The 20,650-nt window shown below is 44.6% G+C and overlaps 1 protein-coding gene across 2 annotated transcripts; it reads right to left on the bottom strand.

The window, feature by feature from the left end:
* Window positions 1-7,590: 7,590 nt before the first annotated feature.
* LOC135518657 (neurofilament medium polypeptide-like) lies at window positions 7,591-13,735 on the bottom strand. 2 transcript variants are annotated; one of them, XM_064943808.1, is made up of 4 exons: window positions 12,635-13,735; window positions 11,524-11,648; window positions 10,283-11,361; window positions 7,591-9,469 (listed from the first exon to the last, which is right to left on the bottom strand). In XM_064943808.1, the coding sequence occupies exons 1-4, from the start codon at window positions 13,676-13,678 to the stop codon at window positions 8,457-8,459; spliced, it is 3,261 nt and encodes a 1,086-aa protein (XP_064799880.1). In that variant the 5' UTR covers window positions 13,679-13,735; the 3' UTR covers window positions 7,591-8,456. The 2 variants fall into 2 exon arrangements, with proteins under 2 accessions (XP_064799880.1, XP_064799879.1); XM_064943807.1 differs by having other exon boundaries at window positions 7,591-9,439; window positions 10,313-11,361.
* Window positions 13,736-20,650: the final 6,915 nt, after the last annotated feature.

The raw sequence follows: 20,650 nt of genomic DNA, 5'->3' as shown, positions 1-20,650 counted from the left end.
AACTGCAATATAGTTTTTTTCTATAATTACATTCCTCAGAATGACTTTGTAACTCTATCATCCAACTCTAACAATGATGGGAAACACGTTGACTAATATGGTTTCACAAACAGATACAGAATACAATGCATAAGTTAGTCTTTGGGTTGCGGATGAGAGCACATGGGATAGAGAGGCTGCCATCTCCTCCCTGCATTGAGATGTTTTCTCTAAGGCGTGAAACTGCAGTGTTGGTTGACAGATCTGATTGGCTGCAGTCTGTTGTCAGTCTTATTGATTCCCATTCAGTCCTGCTCTACCCATTTCAGAGGTAACTAAGGTCATTGCAAACCCTGCAACTGATGCAGGTAATGCAACAAAATGGCTGCCTCTGGTTTTGCCTTTAATGACAATATTTCATCCTATGAAAACCAGGGATTAACAATTCAAAAGGCACTTGCCCATCTGAGCTATCTTTGTAGCAGGCATATGGTAAGAATTGAATAACATGAGAAAAAATAAGAAACCTGCACACTGTTCTTGCTAGTATCAATAAAGAGCAGTGTGCAGGTTTCTTCATTTTTCTCATCCTATGAAAACCAGCAAAACTATTTTTGACAAACGGCAAGGCTATTTTTGCCTCCCAGAACATTACCCACAATAAGATTTAAATTGTTTGTCAGGATTGATTCAGATTCTCCAGTCGCCTTTAAAAACCCTTGTTTTATACCACAGTTAAGAGGGGAATAATTTATTCTTCCATCTGAGATTTATTTGGCATTTGTGACTTATCACCCATCTGTATTATGTTATCTCACTCATTGTTTTTCCATCGCAACAGTTAGCTCTGTGGTGTGAGCCCTAACGCGTTTGAGAGCTCAGACAATTTTAGATTGTGTTTGTCCCAGAGAGAGAGAGCGAGAGGGAGAGAGAAAGAGAAAGAGAGATAGTTACCATGCCCCACTACATATGATTCTCTCATCCGAACTGAATGTGTGTGAATGTGTGTTGTTGTGGCTGAGTTAACTTGAGCGATGTATTCGACCCTATACTCACTTTCTCCTGGCTGATCCTTGTGACCGAGAGCTAGACACCTGGCCTCTGTTGCCTCTTTCTCTCTCTGCTCTCCTGCTGGCCTCAGCCTTTTAAACATGTACATCACCACCAGTGGCGATTTTAGCATGTAAATCTTGGTGGGGTAAAACACAACACTAAACAATACATTAATTGCACTATAACGGTGACAAACGGTGCCCACAAACTGTTAGGGCCTATATAAAGCTGTCCCAACAGCAGAGTCCCAAAAGCAGTCCCAACATCTTACCACTACTAGACCTGGTTATCAACGGAGCCTTGTCTGGCAGCGAAACAGTTCATTCAGCCTCATTTACTGCTTAAAAAACATAGTTGATATGGCTGACTTGCTTAAACAAATATGGTTTCTAATGACAATTTAGATGTATGAACTATGGCATAAGGGGACGACAAGCGCATAAGAAGCAATCCGTAATTTCGATTAAGACATGAGAGAGCAAGGACGGACGTGGTCGATATAACTATTTGTTTCGCACTTTGAAATGTACAGCGACACAATTCAGAACATGGGTTGTTCTTACAGTGTTCTCCCTGTACACCAAGTCAGAATAATAGGCTAAATAAAGGGGCCATATAAGCAGACAATGAAAGCTCTTACAATATTCAATGATTACATTTCTCTAAAACGGGTTATAGGCTACATCTGCACCACCAAGTCAGATCAGTAGGTGAAATTAAGAGGGGAAAATAGACCAAATTATTAGGGTGAGGCACGTTGGCTACTAACAGCTTACTACACATCATACACTTAGTATTACTTTCTTCGCTATAGTATACATATCTTCCTGGCATATTAATCACAATCAAATCAAATCAAATGTATTTATATAGCCCTTCGTACATCAGCTCATATCTCAACGTGCTGTACAGAAACCCAGCCTAAGACCCCAAACAGCAAGCAATGCAGGTGTAGAAGCACGGTGGCTAGGAAAATCTCCCTAGAAAGGCCAAAACCTAGGAAGAAACCTAGAGAGGAACCAGGCTATGTGGGGTGGCCAGTCCTCTTCTGGCTGTGCCGGGTGGAGATCAATCAATCAATCAATCAAATTTTTATTTGTCACATACACATGGTTAGCAGATGTTAATGCGAGTGTAGCGAAATGCTTGTGCTTCTAGTTCCGACAATGCAGTAATAACAAACAAGTAATCTAACTAACAATTCCAAAGCTAATTTCTTATACACAGAGTAAGAGGATAAAGAATATGTAAATAAGGATATGAATGAGTGATGGTGCAGAGCAGCATAGGCAAGATACAGGAGATGGTATCAAGTACAGTATATACATATGAGATGTGTATGTAAACAAAGTGGCATAGTTAAAGTGGCTAGTGATACATGTATTACATAAGGATGCAGTAGATGATATAGAGTACAGTATATACGTATACATATGAGATGAATAATGTAGGGTATGTAAACATTATATTAGGTAGCATTGTTTAAAGTGGCTAGTGATATATTTTTACATCATTTCCCATCAATTCCCATTATTAAAGTGGCTAGAGTTGAGTCAGTGTGTTGGCAGCAGCCACTCAATGTTAATGGTTGCTGTTTAACAGTCTGATGGCCTTGAGATTGAAGCTGTTTTTCATTCTCTCGGTCCCAGCTTTGATGCACCTGTACTGACCTCGCCTTCTGGATGATAGCAGGGTGAACAGGCAGTGGCTCGGGTGGGTGTTGTCCTTGATGATCTTTATGGCCTTCCTGTAACATCGGGTGGTGTAGGTGTCCTGGAGGGCAGGTAGTTTGCCCCCGGTGATGCGTTGTGCAGACCTCACTACCCTCTGGAGAGCCTTACGGTTGTGGGCGGAGCAGTTGCCGTACCAGGCGGTGATACAGCCCGCCAGGATGCTCTCGGGATCAGGAGACACTGTGGCCCCATCCGAGGACACATCATTTATGCAGCAGCATACAAGACATTTTTGGACTCGCCTTGTTTTGCTGTGATCACTTGAACAGGAAGGTGGCACTACGGTCCTTCGTGGGCAAATTTTGTTATCAAAGTCTGACATTCTCTGGATTTATGGTGCTTTTAAGACAACTGGGAACTCGGAAAAACAAGGTTGATTCATGATCTTCAGGTCGTAGCTCTAGAAAGACGGCCGAGTTCCGGATTTACAATTCCGAGCTGGATGACCGTTCAAAACATATTTTCACAGTCAGAGCTCATGCCTCATTGACAGCATGACCAATGCTGAATGTTTATAATTTTAAACTTGGAAAAGAGACCCTTAATACCAGATTTGGGACCACACAGCCACTCCACTGAATAGCAGTTAGCCACTGATTCTTTCCAACCTGTAACGTCTGCATCCAACTCATACTTCTAAACACTTAGATCCCGGAACGCAGCCCACTTTCCTGCTCACTCTCCAGATCCCAATCACCGGAATTCTAATCACCTGTTCACACACCTGCATGTCATCATCCCGCACTATTTAGTTCAGTTCCTTGCACCCCATCACTGTGAGGTATTGTTTGTTTTGAGACACACTTCTTTTGGAGCTCTGTTTTTTCTTGTCCTTCATGCCTCCCGTGTATTATAGTTTTTGCCTGCCTCACTCACGACACCTTTTGCCTATTCCCTGCCTGTACTGTTGCCATTTTGGACCTACCGTGTATGACCTTCTGCCTGACACCTGGACCCTGCTACCTGCCTCCTCCTATAGTCCCTTCCAATAAACACCTGCTGCGCTCTGCACTTGAAACCAGCTCTCTGTCTCATATCGTGTTCATTACAAAATACCTCACCAAACACGACAGAATGATTCAGCAGAGCTGCAGCTACGTCTAGCCCGACAGGAGGAATGGCTCGACGAACTCTGCAACCTCCTTCACCAGTCCATTCCTGCTTCATCCATATCAGGTGCCACAGCCTCCTCTCGTTCATCCTCCCCTATATCTATGCCTAATAAATATGACGGCTCCCCAGGGAAATGTCAAGGATTTCTCATGCATTGTAACCTGTACATAGACCATCACCTCATTGACTTAAACTCTGACAAAGACAGGGTGGACTTCATCATCTCCCTACTCACAGGCAAAGCTCTGGATTGGTTCACAGCCCTGTGGGCCGCTCAAAGATCTGATCTGTCTGGCACCCCCATAGAGACTGCCAGAGGTCCGGACAACAGGCCCTCCGATATGACACACTGAGCTCTATCAGATAATTAATTGGTGAAACAGGCGAGGCAATCACTTGAGAAACCAAGGCTATTGAGTCTGCCAATAAGGATGTGGTGATTGACAGAGTCGAAAGCCTTGGCCAGGTTGATGAATACGGCCGCACAGTAATGTCTCTTATCGATGGCGGTTATGATATCGTTTAGGACCTTGAGTGTGGCTGAGGTGCACCCATGAGTAGCTCTGAAACCAGATTGCATAGCGGAGAAGGTACGGTGGGATTTGAAATGGTCGGAAATCCATTTGTTAACTTGGCTTAGGAAGGCAGGGTAGGATCTTTGGAAGGCAGGGTAGAATAGATATAGTTCTGCTGCAGTTTGGGTCTAGAGTGTCTCCCCTTTTGAAGAGGAGGATGACCGCTGCAGCTTTCCAATCTTTGGGTTTCTCAGACGATACGAAAGAGAGGTTGAACAGGCTAGTAATAGAGGTTGCAACAATTTCAGCAGATCATTTTAGAAAGAGAGGCTCCAGATTGTGTAGCCCGGCTGATTTGTAGGGGTCCAGATTTTGCAGCTCTTTCAGAACATCAGCTATCTGGATTTGGGTGAAGGAGAAATGGGGAGGCTTGGGCAAGTTTTTGTGGGGGCTGCAGGGCTGTTGATCGGGGTAGGGGTAGCCAGGCGGTAAGCATGGCCAGCCGTAGAAACATGCTTGTTGAAATTCTCACATTTCTGCATGAAAAAGCAAGCCTTAGCTTTCCTAACTGCCTGTGTATATTAGTTCCTGACTTCCCTGAAAAGTTGCATATCACGGGGGCTATTCGATGCTAATGCAGAATGCCACAGGATGTTTTTGTGCTGGTCAAGGACAGTCAGGTCTGGAGAGAACCAAGGGCTATATCTGTTCCTGGTTACATTTTTTTGAATGGGGCATGCTTATTTAAGATGGTGAGGAAGGCACTTTTAAAGAATAACCAGGCATCCTCTACTGATGGGATGAGGTCAAAATCCTTCCAGGATACCCGGGCCAGGTGGATTAGAAAGGCCTGCTCGATGAAGTGTTTTCGGTGAAATGAGAGACAGTGATGAGGGGTGATCGTTTGACCGCAGACTCATTATGGATGCAGGCAATGAGGCAGTGATCGCTGAGATCTTGGATGAAAACAGCAGAGGTGTATTGGGAGGGCAAGTTGGTTAGGATGATATCTATGAGGGTGGAACTAAATGGTTGGTTAAGGCAAATTGAGCAGGGCTATGGGCTCCACAGTGAAATAAGACAATAATCACTATCCAGGACAGTAATGGACAAGGCATATTGATATTAGGGGGAGGCATGCGGAGCCCAGTGATCATAGGGGTCCAGTGAGTGGTTGGACTGGCTGGAGACATGGCGATTCAGACAGCTAGCAGGCCGGGACGGAGGAAAGACTGATTTAGCCTCCGTGTGCGGTGACGTCGATAGACCAGTCGTGATGGATTAGTTGGGTTCTGAGTAGCAGAGGAGTCCAAGTCCAATAGGCAAAATAGGTATAGTGGCCCAAGAAATTGGCCGATGGATCTATTCAGCTAACAATCCAAGATGCTCTAGACAGCTAGCGGGACGTGGCTAGCAGGCTAGCATGTGAAAGGTTCAGAGCTTGTGGTAGGAATCCGGGAATATGGAGAGAAAATATGTCCGGTTTGAGTCGCGTTGTACAAAGTGGTGAGAGCTTGTCGAGCTTAAGGTTAGCTGATGACCACTAGCAGTGGTTAGCTGACTACTAGCTAGTAGCTCATGAGCTGGCAAGCTTCTGTTGGGGGATTCAGGTTCCGGAAGTAAATAAATATACTTTAGAAAAAACAGATCCACACCATGTTGGGTGAGGTGGGTTGCAGGAGACTATTATGAAGTTGAGGTTTAGAGAAATATGAAAAAGATATGTGAAGAAAAATATATATATATTTATATATATATATTTGTGGCATAGAGGCCCACATGGGACATGACAAGATGAAGGACAAAGTCGTCTGACTGCTACGCCATCTTGGATTTGCAGAAAATCTTGTTTCTCGTGGACTGAGAGTCTTTAGGTGCCTTTTGGCAAACTCCAAGCAGGCTGTCATGCGCCTTTTGCTGTTAAGTGGCTTCCATCTGGTAACTTTACCATAAAGGCCTGATTGGCAGAGTGCTGCAGAGATGGTTGTCCTTCTCGAAGGTTCTCCTATCTCCACAGAGGAACTGTGGAGCTCTGTCTTAGAGACCATCCCTCCCTGACCAAGACCATTCTCCACCGATTGCTCAGTTTGGCCGGGCGGCCAGCTCTTGGTGGTTCCAAACTTCTTCCATTTAAGAATGATGGAGGCCACTGTGTTCTTGGGGACCTTCAATGCTGCAGAAAAGTTTTGGTGCACTTACCCAGATCTGTGCCTCGACACAATCCTGGCTTTGAGCACTACGGACCTTATATAGACAGTTTTGTGCCTTTCCACATCATGTCCAATCAATTGAATTTACAAAAGTGGGACTCCAAGTTGTAGAAACATCTCAATGATGATCAATGGAAACAGGATGCACCTGAGCTCAATTTTGAGTCTCTTATCATAGGGTCTGAATACCTAAGTAAATAATGTTTTCTGTTTTTTATTTGTAATAAATTTGCAAACATTTCTAAAAACATGTTTTCGCTTTGTCATTATGGGGTATTTTGTGTAGATTGCTAAGGATTTTTTTATTTAATCAATTTTTGAATGAGTCTGTAACGGAATAAAATGTGAAAAAGTAACGGGGTCTGAATCTTTTCCGAAGGCACTGTATGTCATAATATTTTTTTTAAATGTTAGATAGAATATTTTGTTCTGAAAGTTTTAGGAACAAAAACTTATATGTAACACCCCAGGTGTTACCGTGCTTTGTGGCATAGAATCAGACCAACTATCCTTCTAGCATCATAATAAGGATTCATTCACTGTGAGTAACTTGTCATGTAAAAGACTATGAATTAAATATGTATAGTTTAAAATCATGTTTAACAATGTAGGTAATGTTGTTCTCAAATAATGTAGCTATTTGCTGAAACTGCATAAACATCTCTCAATATTAATACAATATTTCATATTACTCTCTCATGTTCACTATTGTTTTAATATTATTTTACTATCCTAATTTATTTAATATTGTTTTACTATCCTAATTTATTTAATATTGTTTTACTATCCAAATGTATTTTATATTGTTTTACTATCCTAATTTATGTAATATTGTTTTACTAGATCATGAAGCATGCATTCACACCCCTATGAAAGCAGATGAAGATAGTGTGCATGTTGAGGTGAGACATCTACTGTAAATGAACAAGTGTAAGGACAGGACAGGACAATTGCATAAAGGAACAAGAGACCATATTTCTATTTCAGTATGACATTTATTGAGCAAATGCTGCTGGGAAATAGTTCATGATGAGTAAAGACATGGGATTGCAAACTGTAGCACCTCATTTAAATTCGCTATTTAAATTCAAGTCCATCCTATGCATACAAGAATGTATGTGTGCACATTTACATATTTATTTTCAATTGCACTCATTAGGTAAACATAATAGATACTGATAAAAAGCATGTTTAAGGCTCAGAGGTTCTTCAAGGTTCTTAAAGCTTTAGTTGCTTCGGGTACTGTATGTTTATGATCATCAGTACATTGCACCATCGTCTTTCTCATTCTTCACTATATTGTGTTGTAGACGATTGTAATTTTGGCTCAGTTGGTATCTTCACATAAAAAGGCTAGTCCCTTTGAACATGTGTCTCTAAAGTGGACCCTCCAACCCAGGCACCCCTTTTTGAATTAACATTTGAAATAACATACATTTCTATCACTCTCCCACCCACATACAGTATGCATCTAAACTGTAAACCTTCCATCCATCCATACAGGTTAGAGCGGAGGGGTCTCCCTCCCTTAGCTAGCATGCAGACGCCCCCACCCGTGAGCCCTCCCGTGAACTGCAGGGAAACATAAAGACAATTAACAATCTGTCCCACTATCACATTTTCCTGATATAATCTACAGCAAAACCCATTTAAAGCTTTCTCTCAACATGCACTTTTTAAACGTTAGCTTTGTCACATCATATGCCTTCTCTCGTTGCTTTTCTGTATGTTTGAGAGTGGTTTTCTTTATTACATCGCTCTAGCTCTATGATTTCTTTGTTATGTTAGTTCTGGGTTGATTGCTTGTTGTCGTGTTAACTTTGTTCCTCCTGAGTGGGTTGGATGGAGCGCAGTTACTCAGTTTCAGTCACCACCTTGACGGACTGGGAAGAGTGTTTCTCCATCTTCTTGCTGGAGACTGTCTTCTCCTGCATCACATCCTCAGACTCATTCACAGTCTCGGTGACAGTGACCGATTTGGTGACATGCTTGGCCCCGTCCTCTCCAGTGGTGATGGTCTCCACCGTTTTGGTGATGACCACCTTCTGGTCCTTTGGATCATCTTTCTGGTCCGGGTCATCTTTAGTGGGGCTCTCGTCCACTCCATTTGAGATAACATCCTTCTCCTCTGCCTCTTTCCCACCCTCATCCTTCTTGTCCTTGTCCTCTGGGGTAATCTTCTCCACCTCTCCGTTCATGGCTGCGTCTTTCTTTTCTACCTCCTTCTCTTCCTCTGAATGACTCTTTTGGTCTACTTTCTCTTCTGCAGCCATGGGGGCCTCTGATATTGGAGCTTCTGGTTTGGGGGCCTCACCCTTAGGGGACTCTGCCTCGGGGGATCCTAATTTGGGGGATTCAGATTTGGGGGATCCTGTAGTTTTGGGGGATTCAGATTTGAGGGAGACAGCAGGTTTTGGGGATTCAGATTTAGGAGATCCAGCAGATTTGGGGGATTCAGAAGTAGGGGATCCCGCAGGTTTTGGGGATTCAGATTTAGGGGATCCAGCAAGTTTTGGGGATTCAGATTTAGGGGATCCAGCAGGTTTTGGGTATTCAGATGTGGGGGATCCAGAAGGTTTTGGGGATTCAGATTTGGGGGATCCAGCAGGTTTTGGGGATTCAGATTTGGGGGATCCAGCAAGTTTTGGGGATTCAGATTTAGGGGATCCAGCAGGTTTTGGGGATTCAGATTGAGGGGATCCAGAAGGTTTTGGGGATTCAGATTTGGGGGATCCAGAAGGTTTTGGGGATTCAGATTTGGGGGATGCAGCAGGTTTTGGGGATTCAGATTTGGGGGATCCAGCAGGTTTTGGGGATTCAGATTTGGGGGAGCCAGGTTTTGGGGATTCAGATTTAGGGGATCCAGCAGGTTTGGATGATTCAGAGGTAGGGGATCCAGCAGGTTTTGGGGATTCAGATTTAGGGGATCCAGCAAGTTTTGGGGATTCAGATTTAGGGGATCCAGCAGGTTTTGGGGATTCAGATTTGGGGGAGCCAGCAAGTTTTGGGGATTCAGATTTAGGGGATTCAGCAGGTTTGGGGGATTCAGAAGTAGGGGATCCAGCAAGTTTTGGGGATTCAGATTTAGGGGATCCAGCAAGTTTTGGGGATTCAGATTTTGGGGATCCAGCAGATTTGGGGGATTCAAAAGTAGGGGATCCAGCGGGTTTTGGGTATTCAGATTTAGGGGATCCAGCAAGTTTTGGGGATTCAGATTTAGGGGAACCAGCAGGTTTTGGGGATTCAGATTTGGGGGATACAGCAAGTTTTGGGGATTCAGATTTAGGGGATCCAGCAGGTTTGGGAGATTCAGAAGTAGGGCATCCAGCAGGTTTTTGGGATTCAGATTTAGGGGATCCAGCAAGTTTTGGGGATTCAGGTTTAGGGGAACCAGCAGGTTTTGGGGATTCAGATTTAGGGGATCCAGAAGGTTTTTGGGATTCAGATTTGGGGGATCCAGAAGGTTTTGGGGATTCAGATTTGGGGGATCCAGCAGGTTTTGGGGATTCAGATTTGGGGGAACCAGCAAGTTTTGGGGATTCAGATTTGGGGGATCCAGCAGATTTCGGGGATCCAGCAGGTTTTGGGGATTCAGAAGTGGGGGATCCAGCAGGCTTTGGGGATTCAGATTTAGGGGATCCAGCAAGTTTTGGGGATTCAGATTTTGGGGATCCAGAAGGTTTTGGGGATTCAGATTTGGGGGATCCAGAAGGTTTTGGGGATTCAGATTTGGGGGATCCAGCAGGTTTTGGGGATTCAGATTTGGGGGATCCAGCAGGTTTTGGAGATTCAGATTTTGGGGAGCCAGGTATTGGAGATTCAGATTTGGGGGTTACAGCTTTGGGAGATTCATGTTTGGGGGATCCAGCTTTTGGGATCTCAGACTTGGGGGACCCAGCCTTTGGGGATTCAGCTTTTAGGGAGTCTGGCTTGGAGGGCTTTGGTGACTCAGATTTCTGGACCTCAACTTTCCGGGACTCACTCTTGGGGGCTTCTGTTTTGGGAGCCTCTGTCTTGGCTACAGCTGCCTTCTCATCTGTTTTGTCTTCTTTCTCATCCTTTCCTTTCTCCTCATCTTCCTCATCCTTATCATCTCCATCTTTGGATCCTTTGTCACTACCTGCATCTTCATCTTGATCATCACCCTCCTCTTCTCCCTCTCCCTCTCCTGTCTCCTCTTCTCCTCCGCTTCCCTCCTTCTCTCCAGCCTTCTCTTTGTCAGGAGAGGACTTTGATTCTGGGGCTTTAGAGCACAGGACTGTCTCCTCTAATTCCCCCTCTCCTTCTCCCTCATCACCACCTTCTGTATCATCTCCCTTCTCACCCTCAACCTCTTCTCCTTTCTCACCCTCTTCTTCTTTTTCTCCCTCTTCCTCTTCATCATCACCTTCTTTGTCCTCCTCTTCGTCCTCAGCAGGTGTGCTGGAGCTAACTTGGGCATAAGTGGAGGCTACAACCTCTTCTGATTCACCCTCTCCCCCTTCTCCCTCGGCTTCTTCTCCTCCCTCTTCTCCCTCATCCTCTCCTTCATCTGTTGCCTCTGCCTCCAGAGTGGCAGAAAACTCCTGGGCCATCTCAGCCAGGGCCTGGTCCATCTCATCCTTCTCATCCTCTACCCTGGTCTCCTCGGTGATCTCCTCTACAAACTTATGCTGGACTTTCAGTTTGGGAGGCTCATACTTGGACTTCTTAGAGGAGGTGACGGTGTGGCGGTAGGGGAAAGTGCTAAAGTGGGTCTCTTCACCTTCTAGGAGTTTCCTGCAAGAACAGTAGAACATGAGATATAGTTTAGTGTAAGCCGAATATAAAAATGTAGATTATATATATAAATTAGATCTTTATGTTTTTATTACACATGATATATTTAAAAAAAAGTTTTTCAATGTTAGTCCTAATTAGCGCTCTGTTGTCGCACTGTACCTGTACGCAGCAATCTCAATGTCGAGGGCCATCTTGACATTGAGCAGGTCCTGGTACTCACGCAGATGACGCGCCATCTCCCACTTTGTGCCCTTGAGCTCATTATCCAGCTGGTGGATGGTCTCCTGCAGAGAACAAGACCGAGAGACACAAGCTGGTTAAGAGCTATTATTTCTTATGCCTATATGGATCCCTGAAATAATACTTGGTTATTTATTTCTGGTGTAGGGAAGACGCATTTCTCCATAAGGACACTGCTTTCTAAACATCATAAGGAAACGATCAAAAATACAATGTCATATTTTGTGATCCTGGAAAATTACTTAACAAGCACATTTAAACTTGTATAGGCCTACATTTGAAACAGCACTTTGAGATTCCAATAAAATATCATTGCAATAACAATTGAAACTGTGAAGTCCTCCTGTCTCATTTATGAAAGGTGAAAATGCAAATAATTTGATAGATTGGACTGTTGTTGTGTTAAATAATGTATTCTGACGCAGTGAACAGCACTGTGTTTCAAGGGCCCCGAGTCTCTGGCTCAGCAACGAAACAACAACAAAAAACAGTCTGCTGCATTATGTCTTCCCAACCCTATAATGTCCTGACGTGCACCAAGTGTCGCTGCTTATGCGTCGCCAAATGATCCAACATTTGGAGATGTTAAATCTGTGTCCATAAGATGTCAGCATTGTGCCATTTAGGCTATCTAAAGCAAAAGCGCAGACACCACTATTGGGCAGAGTTTATAGCCTAGTTAAAAGACATGCATTTAGGGCCCACATAATAAAACAATTTAGTTCGTTCAAAATAAAACTAATACAATATGTGGGGACACAATGCAAGTGTGTGTCTTTCTCTCTATCAAAGTAGGGGACTCTCCTTATAAGTAGACCTACATTTAAAATAAGAATAAAAACCTCAAAGGTGTCGTGATAATATTCTCAATTTGAAATCAACGAAAAATACATCTTATTATATAATTTATTCTCTCCACTACATTGCTTCTCTTTACACAAAGAATACAACTTTATAGAATACTTCACCATGAAGCCTGTGGCTGGGGGTTTCTGTATGAAAATAATGCCTACAGCGGGTCTCATCATACCTGCAGGCTGGACAGGTCGTTGTTGTGTCGGTCCTCGATGTCATTCAACTGCCTCTCCAGTGACTCCCTGGTTCCACGGACGGACTCTAACTCCACGGTCTTGGACTGAAGCTGGCGACGGTAGTCTGCTATCTCATCACGGGCGAACTTGATTGCATCTTTGTTTTGTGCCGCAGCATCAGTGAGCTTGGAATAGCGGCACATGAACCAGTCCTCCACCTGCTGCAGGTTCTGGTTGGAGTGGCCCTCGAGCTGGGTGCGGATCTCCCGCAGCGCCTCGGTGATGTCCGTCTTCTGGATATCTTTCCTCTCCATGGTCACCTGCGACGCCTGCACCTGGGCGAACAGGTCGCTCACCTCTTCTTCGTGGTTGTTGCGGATAAAGGCAATCTCGTCATGCAGTGACTGAACTTTCTTCGCAAACTCTGACTTCACCAAATCAGAGTCGGTCATATCTTTTTTCAACGCCCGGATGATGCCTTCCGTCTCATCCCTGATGCGGGCTTCCTCATCGAAACGGCCCCTAATTATCTGGATGTCCTCCTCGATGTGGTCTGTGTCGAGCTGGATCTGCGCTTTATCGTGGTGAATCTGCTCAAGCATGGAGCGCAGCTCCTGGAGTTCCTGGTCGTATAAATCGCCTAGCTGGGATTGTGACACCTGCTTCTGCCGCAGCGTCTGGATCTCCTCTTCAATCTGGCTGTTCTGCTGCTCCAGGTAGTGCACCTTGTCGATGTAACCGGCGAAGCGGTCGTTGAGCCCCTGGAGCTGCTCTTTCTCGTTGGAGCGCTTGTAGTCTCCGTTCGTTTGATTGAAATCAACGCTGTCGGCGGAGCTGAGGAGTGTGGAGCTGTACGCTCTGGCTACCGGCATATTGACGCTCCTCTTGTAGGAGGAGGTCATCGTGGAGCCTGGGCTTGCCCGGGACCAGGACTGAGAACGGAACCCGCTGGAAGGGGTGCCAGTGGAGCGGCCGTAGGTGGTCCTACTATCCATACTTCTCCTGAATGGACTCCCTATCGTGTCCACCGGGTGGTAACTCATCCGGCTAGACCAGGGGTTGCGTGTGCAGATGGAATGGAAGGTGTCCGAGGTGGAGGAGTGGGGCGAGTATGTGTTTGCAGGCGCGGGGTGGATGGCGCTCACAGCATTCTTAGTCTCACCGGCTGTCCTTTATATAGGAGAAGCTTATCGCTAACAAGGCAGAGACCGTTTTTACTGGCCCATTGATCGAACGGAGGGGGAGGGCCATGTCTCAACCTTTCATACTCTATGTAAGTGAAACACTACTTGAGTGTGTGAGGGTTCGTGGCTGGCCGTTTGAAAGCAGAGGAATGATCACACATAGGGAGAAAAAAGGAAATGGGGTGATTATCATTAGTATGTTTGGGATAGCCTATGTGTCCTTGACGTTGATGTCTTTATCATTTGTCTCTTGTCATACAGTTTCCTCCAAATTTTGAACATTCGAATAAGAGAGAAAATTATACATGCATCTCTGCATTTGCTAATTCAACCAGCCAATATGGATGACCGATGTTAATTATTATTTCCCCTATTATTAGTTAGCAAAAACGGTTATACCAGAAATGATCAATTTACCGATGCAATTTAGAGTGATAGCAATATCGGCTCCATGGACAGCACCAGTCCGCCAGACTCCAATATCAGCACCATGGACAGCGACTTATTGCAGCAAAACACCGTCCTTTTCAAGTGTTTGAAAAGTGTTGAAAATGTTTCTCTCAAATTGAACAGAATGATTGATCATTAAATGAATTTAATTAATAATGTATATTTGCTTATGAACATGTACAAAGCGAACCAATTTCCTATATTGATGTTTTGCTTGTGCTAAGTCTTCAATAATAGGTGATTGATTACTTCTTGACAGGAAACCTCCCAAAATCAAAGGGATTACCATCAGTGACCTACCGATGACGTGTAAAGTGAGACTACCATGAGGGGGTTGGTTCAATCAATATGATGCATTTATGTGACCACTTGCTACTTTCAGGAAGTGTTGAAGCATTAATCATCGTTGTAGTTATTGACAGCTATTGGTATAGATTACAGTTATGATCAGCCTGTGCTTATATGCAAGTAATTTACCCCATTCAATAGTATATATCACCTTCATAATGCATATCATAATGTTATGGACAAACTTGCCCTTTTATTTTGAGCCATTTCAAACCAAAGCATTTCTCTAGTGATGAATAGGCATCCAAACTGCAACATAGTTTTTTTCTGTAATTACATTCCTCAGAATGACTTTGTAACTCTATCATCCAACTCTAACAATGATGGGGAACACGTTGACTAATATGGTTTCACAAACAGATACAGAATACAATGCATAAGTTAGTCTTTGGGTTGCGGATGAGAGCACATGGGATAGAGAGGCTGCCATCTCCTCCCTGCATTGAGATGTTTTCTCTAAGGTGTGAAACTGCAGTGTTGGTTGACAGATCTGATTGGCTGCAGTCTGTTGTCAGTCTTATTGATTCCCATTCAGTCCTGCTCTACCCATTTCAGAGGTAACTAAGGTCATTGCAAACCCTGCAACTGATGCAGGTAATGCAACAAAATGGCTGCCTCTGGTTTTGGCCAATTGACTGCCTTTAATGACAATATTTCATCCTATGAAAACCAGGGATTAAAAATTCAAAAGGCACTTGCCCATCTAAGCTATCTTTTTTGCAGGCATATGGTAAGAATTGAATAACATGAGAAAAAATAAGAAACCTGCACACTGCTCTTGCTAGTATCAATAAAGAGCAGTGTGCAGGTTTCGTCATTTTTCTCATCCTATGAAAACCAGCAAAACTATTTTTGACAAACGGCAAGGCTTTTTTTGCCTCCCAGAACATTACCGACAATAAGATTTAAATTGTTTGTCAGGATTGATTCAGATTCTCCAGTCGCCTTTAAAAACCCTTGTTTTATACCACAGTTAAGAGGGGAATAATTTATTCTTCCATCTGAGATTTATTTGGCATTTGTCACTTATCACCCATCTGTATTATGTTATCTCACTCATTGCTTTTCCATCGCAACAGTTAGCTCTGTGGAGTGGACCCTACTGCGTTTGAGAGCTCAGACAATTTTAGATTGTGTTTGTCCCAGAGAGAGAGAGCGAGAGGGAGAGAGAAAGAGAAAGAGAGGGAGAGATAGTTACCATGCCCCACTACATATGATTCTCTCATCCTAACTGAATGTGTGTGAATGTGTGTTGTTGTGGCTGAGTTAACTTGAGCGATGTATACGACCCTATACTCACTTTCTCCTGGCTGATCCTTGTGACCTAGAGCTAGACACCTGGCCTCTGTTGCCTCTTTCTCTCTCTGCTCTCCTGCTGGCCTCAGCCTTTTAAACATGTACATCACCACCAGTGGCGATTTTAGCATGTACATCTTGGTGGGGTAAAACACAACACTAAACAATACATTAATTGCACTATAACGGTGACAAACGGTGCCCACAAACTGTTAGGGCCTATATAAAGCTGTCCCAACAGCAGAGTCCCAAAAGCAGTCCCAACATCTTACCACTACTAGACCTGGTTATCAACGGAGCCTTGTCTGGCAGCGAAACAGTTCATTCAGCCTCATTTACTGCTTAAAAAACATAGTTGATATGGCTGACTTGCTTAAACAAATATGGTTTCTAATGACAATTTAGATGTATGAACTATGGCATAAGGGGACGACAAGCGCATAAGAAGCAATCCGTAATTTCGATTAAGACATGAGAGAGCAAGGACGGACGTGGTCGATATAACTATTTGTTTCGCACTTTGAAATGGACAGCGACACAATTCAGAACATGGGTTGTTCTTACAGTGTTCTCCCTGTACACCAAGTCAGAATAATAGGCTAAATAAAGGGGCCATATAAGCAGACAATGAAAGCTCTTACAATATTCAATGATTACATTTCTCTAAAACGGGTTATAGGCTACATGTGCATCACCAAGTCAGATCAGTAGACGAAATTAAGAGGGGAAAATAGACCAAATGATTAGGGTGAGGCACGTTGGCTACTAACAGCTTACTACACATCATACACTTAGTATTACTTTCTTCGCTATAGTATACATATCTTCCTGGCATATTAATCACAATCAAATCAAATCAAATGTATTTATATAGCCCTTCGTACATCAGCTGATATCTCAAAGTGCTGTACAGAAACCCAGCCTAAGACCCCAAACAGCAAGCAATGCAGGTGTAGAAGCACGGTGGCTAGGAAAAACTCCCTAGAAAGGCCAAAACCTAGGAAGAAACCTAGAGAGGAACCAGGCTATGTGGGGTGGCCAGTCCTCTTCTGGCTGTGCCGGGTGGAGATCAATCAATCAATCAATCTAATTGTTATTTGTCACATACACATGGTTAGCAGATGTTAATGCGAGTGTAGCGAAATGCTTGTGCTTCTAGTTCCGACAATGCAGTAATAACCAACAAGTAATCTAACTAACAATTCCAAAGCTAATTTCTGATACACAGAGTAAGGGGATAAAGAAGATGGCGTAGCAGTAAGACGTGTCGAGTCGTGTCCCTTGTATATATCGTCTTTTTTTCATTTTTACATATTTTTCTTTGCATATCCTTTAAAACATTTTGCTAAACCTCAGCTTCCAAATACTCTCCTGCAACCCGCCTCACCCAATGTAGCTATTTTTCCTAAGTATTTATATTTACTTCGGAACCGGAACCCCTCAACTGAAGCTAGCCAGCTAACTACCAGCTATGCTAGCGGTCTTCAGCTAACCGGTCATCAGCTAACCTTTAGCTCGGAAAGCTCTCGCCAGTTCGAAAAAAGGAGAAGTAACATCTTTCAGCTGGATCTTCACAACTAGCTATCTAGCTAAACCGCAACCCCGGATGATTTACTCCTGGCTAGCGTTTCCACCCATTTAGCTTGAAGCTAGCCCGGCCAGAGCCCCTGTGCTACCACCGTAGCAGACTCCTGGGCTACAATACCTACCACCGTAGCATACTCCTGGGCTACAATACCCGGCCCCTGTGCTACCACCGTAGCAGACTCCTGGGCTACAATACCTACCACCGTAGTCTATCGATGTCACCGCATGAAGAGGAATAAACAGACTCACCCCATCGCGACGTCCCCCAAAGACTAACTCTCTAGCCCTTGCAATCTCCTTGCTTGCTATTTCGGCCTGCAAACTGCCAGCTTGTTTAGCCCTGGCCTACTAACTGTTAGCTTGTTAGCACAGGCCTGCTAACCGTCTGAATCTCCGCGTCCCAAACACTCACTGGACCCATATTTACTCTCTATCTCTTTTCTATTTTTTATTTGTTTATACCTTCCAGTAACCTGCCTCACCCAATGTGATACGGAATCGCTATTATTTTTAATTTTTAGAACACACTCAAGAACCTCCAGAAGCTAACCAGCTAACTAGCTACAAGCTATTTAGTCATTGTTAGTTTTTTAACCTGGATAACACTCACCAATCCAGCTTCCCTGCCCCCTGGACACTGATCACTTGGCTACATAGCTGATGCACGCTGGACTGTCCATTAATCACGGTACTCCATTCTGCTTGTTTATGTTTTATCTGTCGGCCCCATTGCCTAGTCAACGCCATTTTACCTGCTGTTGTTGTGCTAGCTGATTAGCTGTTGTTGTCTCACCTACTGTTTTAGCTAGCTTTCCCAATTCAACACCTGTGATTACTGTATGCCTCGCTGTATGTCTCTCTCAAATGTCAATATGCCTTGTATACTGTTGTTCAGGTTAGTTATCATTGTTTTAGTTCACAATGGAGCCCCTAGTTCCACTCTTCATACCCCTGATACCTCCTTTGTCCCACCTCCCACACATGCGGTGACCTCACCCATTACAACCAGCATGTCCAGAGATACAACCTCTCTCATCATCACCCAGTGCCTGGGCTTACCTCCGCTGTACCCGCACCCCACCATACCCCTGTCTGCGCATTATGCCCTGAATATATTCTACCATGCCCAGAAACCTGCTCCTCTTATTCTCTGTCCCCAATGCTCTAGGCGACCAGTTTTGATAGCCTTTAGTCGCACCCTCATACTACTCCTCCTCTGTTCCGCGGGTGATGTGGAGGTAAACCCAGGCCCTGCATGTCCCCAGGCACCCTCATTTGTTGACTTCTGTGATCAAAAAAGCCTCGGTTTCATGCATGTCAACATCAGAAGCCTCCTCCCTAAGTTTGTTTTATTCACTGCTTTAGCACACTCTGCTAACCCTGATGTCCTTGCCGTGTCTGAGTCCTGGCTCAGGAAGGCCACCAAAAATTCAGAGATTTCCATACCCAACTATAACATCTTCCGTCAAGATAGAACTGCCAAAGGGGGAGGAGTTGCAGTCTACTGCAGAGATAGCCTGCAAAGTAATGTCATACTTTCCAGGTCCATACCCAAACAGTTTCGAACTACTAATTTTGAAAATTACTCTCTCCAGAAATAAGTCTCTCACTGTTGCCGCCTGCTACCGACCCCCCTCAGCTCCCAGCTGTGCCCTGGACATCATTTGTGAATTGATCGCCCCCCATCTAGCTTCAGAGTTTGTTCTTTTAGGTGACCTAAACTGGGATATGCTTAACACCCCGGCAGTCCTACAATCTAAGCTAGATGCCCTCAATCTCACACAAATCATCAAGGAACCCACCAGGTACAACCCTAACTCTGTAAACAAGGGCACCCTCATAGACGTCATCCTGACCAACTGGCCCTCTAAATACACCTCCTCTGTCTTCAACCAGGATCTCAGCGATCACTGCCTCATTGCCTGTATCCGCTACGGAGCCGCAGTCAAACGACCACCACTCATCACTGTCAAACGCTCCCTAAAACACTTCTGTGAGCAGGCCTTTCTAATCGACCTTGCCCGGGTATCCTGGAAGGACATTGACCTCATCCCGTCAGTTGAGGATGCCTGGTCATTCTTTAAAAGTAACTTCCTCACCATTTTAGATAAGCATGCTCCGTTCAAAAAATGCAGAACTAAGAACAGATACAGCCCTTGGTTCACTCCAGACCTGACTGCCCTCGACCAGCACAAAAACATCCTGTGGCGGACTGCAATAGCATCGAATAGTCCCTGCGATATGCAACTGTTCAGGGAAGTCAGGAACCAATACACGCAGTCAGTCAGGAAAGCTAAGGCCAGCTTCTTCAGGCAGAAGTTTGCATCCTGTAGCTCCAACTCCAAAAAGTTCTGGGACACTGTGAAGTCCATGTAGAACAAGAACACCTCCTCCCAGCTGCCCACTGCACTGAGGCTAGGTAACACGGTCACCACTGATAAATCCATGATTATCGAAAACTTCAACAAGCATTTCTCAACGGCTGGCCATGCCTTCCGCCTGGCTACTCCAACCTCGGCCAACAGCTCCGCCCCCCCCCGCAGCTCCTCGCCCAAGCCCTTCCAGGGATCCTTTACCCAAATCCAGATAGCAGATGTTCTGAAAGAGCTGCAAAACCTGGACCCGTACAAATCAGCTGGGCTTGACAATCTGGACCCTCTATTTCTGAAACTATCCGCCGCCATTGTCGCAACCCCTATTACCAGCCTGTTCAACCTCTCTTTCATATCGTCTGAGATCCCCAAGGATTGGAAAGCTGCCGCAGTCATCCGCCTCTTCAAAGGGGGAGACACCCTGGACCCAAACTGTTACAGACCTATATCCATCCTGCCCTGCCTATCCAAGGTCTTCGAAAGCCAAGTCAACAAACAGGTCACTGACCATCTCGAATCACACCGTACCTTCTCCGCTGTGCAATCTGGTTTCCGAGCCGGTCACGGGTGCACCTCAGCCACACTCAAGGTACTAAACGATATCATAACCGCCATCGATAAAAGTCAGTACTGTGCAGCCGTCTTCATCGACCTTGCCAAGGCTTTCGACTCTGTCAATCACCATATTCTTATCGGCAGACTCAGTAGCCTCGGTTTTTCTAATGACTGCCTTGCCTGGTTCACCAATTACTTTGCAGACAGAGTTCAGTGTGTCAAA

This window comes from Oncorhynchus masou, chromosome 28 (assembly GCF_036934945.1).
Source record: "Oncorhynchus masou masou isolate Uvic2021 chromosome 28, UVic_Omas_1.1, whole genome shotgun sequence".
NCBI lineage: Eukaryota > Metazoa > Chordata > Actinopteri > Salmoniformes > Salmonidae > Oncorhynchus > Oncorhynchus masou.
The sequence above is the reverse complement of the archived record's forward strand: the minus strand, read 5'-3'. Positions and strand labels throughout refer to the sequence as shown.